This window comes from Sipha flava, unplaced genomic scaffold, assembly GCF_003268045.1.
Source record: "Sipha flava isolate LNK unplaced genomic scaffold, YSA_version1 40_pilon_pilon, whole genome shotgun sequence".
NCBI classification, from domain to species: Eukaryota; Metazoa; Arthropoda; class Insecta; order Hemiptera; family Aphididae; genus Sipha; species Sipha flava.
In genome coordinates this window covers 1-2,487 of record NW_020273126.1, presented here as the reverse complement: position 1 = coordinate 2,487, position 2,487 = coordinate 1, and the positions used below count along the sequence as shown (strand labels likewise).

Sequence of the window (2,487 nt, the reverse complement as noted above, 5' to 3'; positions counted from 1 at the left end):
TGTCGCAAACTAAAATCTCTCTAAAATCGTTATTTATCAACAATAGTTGAATTTTCTTTCATATCTACGTTTGTACGTTTAGAGAGCATCGAATGATGTGACGAGTTCACACTACACCGTGATGTGTTTTGTCTTGTAAAATAATTATCTCCAAATGTTTGAACTATGTGGTTAGGATGTTTAGGTATACCGTATAATAAATCACACTTTATCTCACTAACCATATATTACCGTGAAATTGATTTCAGCTAACTTTTGAAAGTGTGGTTACTGATTTTAATAGTAAAAATTTAATATTCTACAATAACATGATACATAATAGTTTAATACTTACTGGTTGCAAATATATATAGCTTAATAATTTAATATTTATCAACTATTATTTACTATACATTCATGTGTAAATACATAGATACCTATGTTATTTGTTAAATTAAATATTTTATACATTCTTTATTTGTACATGATTTATAAGATAAACTGTAATACATAGTACTCGTAGTATCATCGTTTTTACAAATTTTACTTAAAACAGTTACAAATAAATTAAAGAGGTTATATAATATAACCGTATCCTTGGATTTCACTGATCCATCAACCACACTTGGTGAACAATTAAGTATCGTATCTTTCTTTGCCATTGATTCTTCTGAAATAAAAGAAATTTAATTACCATATTGACAATTTATAAAGGATTTAAAATTTTGGCTATTTCTTTATTGAAGTTAAATGAAAGAAGCATTTATTTCTAAAGCGAATGTAATTTATTATAACATTTGAACGGTGTATAAATTCAGGATAGTCAATATGATACTAAATTAATTTAAATGAAATTTTCAATTCTAGCATAAGTTTTAATTATTCGTAGTTCTGATTTTAAAAAGACAGTTAATATGTCATATTCTGAGTGAGTATTCATTAAATGTGGTATTTATATAATAGGAAATATCTAAAAAAAAATATTGAATAGACGTTAAACATTGAATTTGAGAAATACTATAAGTAATCTAAATTAAGGCAACATATTCAAATTTCAACTGAATAAGAAAATAAAACAAAATATATCATATCAAAAGTTACTTTTTCGTTCATCCACAGGAATAATCGATTTAATTAACGGTTTATTTTCATTAAATTGAACGAAAGAACTAGAAGATTGAATTGATGAAGATAAGGGCTGAGTAATAGAAGACTCCAAATCAATGGTTGATTCCAACAATTCATTGATTTTCATGATTTTAACATTTTGTTTTTCAGATGGATTAACTTTGTTATCATCATCGGTAGAAGTGTTTTCTGACAGTGTTTTTAAATTCTCTGAAACATGAAATGTATGTTATTTTATTACAGCTATTGATCCGGTGTTTTCCCCTATTTTAACAAATACTAACTCTCTAGGTTATTAATTGGTGCCGTCAAATTAACTAACGGTTGCTCATTATTATTTTTCTTATTCATTTCTTCTTTTGAATTATTTGAACTTGTAGATGAAGTCACATTACCCTCAACTTTAAAACCGTCTTCTTTTTTCGATTGTAAAATCTTGGTATTTGATGATTTTTCTTTCTTGCCATGATCAATACTTTCTTGTATCGGAGAATTATCCGAAGGAATGTTGTCTTTGGAAAAACATTTGTTAGGTTCTTTACCTGTAGGTTCGGTTTTCGTCACAATATCAACAGTTGAAGTTTGTTCCTCCAATATGGATTTATCTTTTATTGTATCGGGTTCTTCTGAAATTCAAAAGTAATTAGTTAGTAAATACCAATAAGAAAATTATTTGTGAATTATGTTGCCTATATCGAAATTACTTTTTGATCCTACAACAGGAACGGTTGTTTCAAATAATAATTTGTTTTCATTTTCCTGAATCTGCGTACTAGATAGAATTGTCGAAGTCGTAGGCTGATTATTAGAATTTTCCAATACGACGTTAGATTCATGTAATTCTTTGCTTTTCTCTCCATTTTCTTTTTTACCCTCTATATTTTTACTAGGAATTTCTTTCGAAAAGTTATTTGCAACCGACGGTTGTTTTAAAGATGTATCAATCATCTCATTTTCCTGTGCCGTTGATTCTTCTGAAATATGGAAATTTTAATTATCAAATAGCTTTTAAAAATAGCTTTCGTTATTTCGGTTATTTTGGTTTTTATTTTGTTTGACCATTACCAATCCTATAATTTTGTTGCTTTTGACCAGCGAAATACTACTTAGTACACCTAAATTTTTTAGTATTTACATCAAAAACTTACTACTCATTATCATCGCTTCGTTTTCTTCAACGATATCTGACCATTTTTTAGATGAATATTCCATTAGTTTTTTGGTTTTTGGAAGAGGCTTGTCGGATTGCATATCTATGGCATCACAATTGGTAGAAGTGTTTTCTGACGGTGTTATTAAATCTTCTGAAACATGAAATGTATGTTATTTTATTACAGCTATTGATCCGGTGTTTGTCCCCTATTTTAACAAATACTCACT

General features: G+C 27.7%; 1 protein-coding gene across 1 annotated transcript; it reads right to left on the bottom strand.

Annotated features, from left to right (window-relative positions):
* Positions 1–428: 428 nt before the first annotated feature.
* On the bottom strand, positions 429–2,411 carry LOC112688872 (myb-like protein X; the record flags this gene model as incomplete). Its single annotated transcript, XM_025562282.1, has 5 exons — positions 429–649; positions 1,081–1,317; positions 1,392–1,733; positions 1,812–2,081; positions 2,256–2,411. Coding segments are annotated over 5 exons (1,226 nt in total), but the record flags the coding sequence as incomplete, so codon positions are not given.
* Positions 2,412–2,487: the final 76 nt, after the last annotated feature.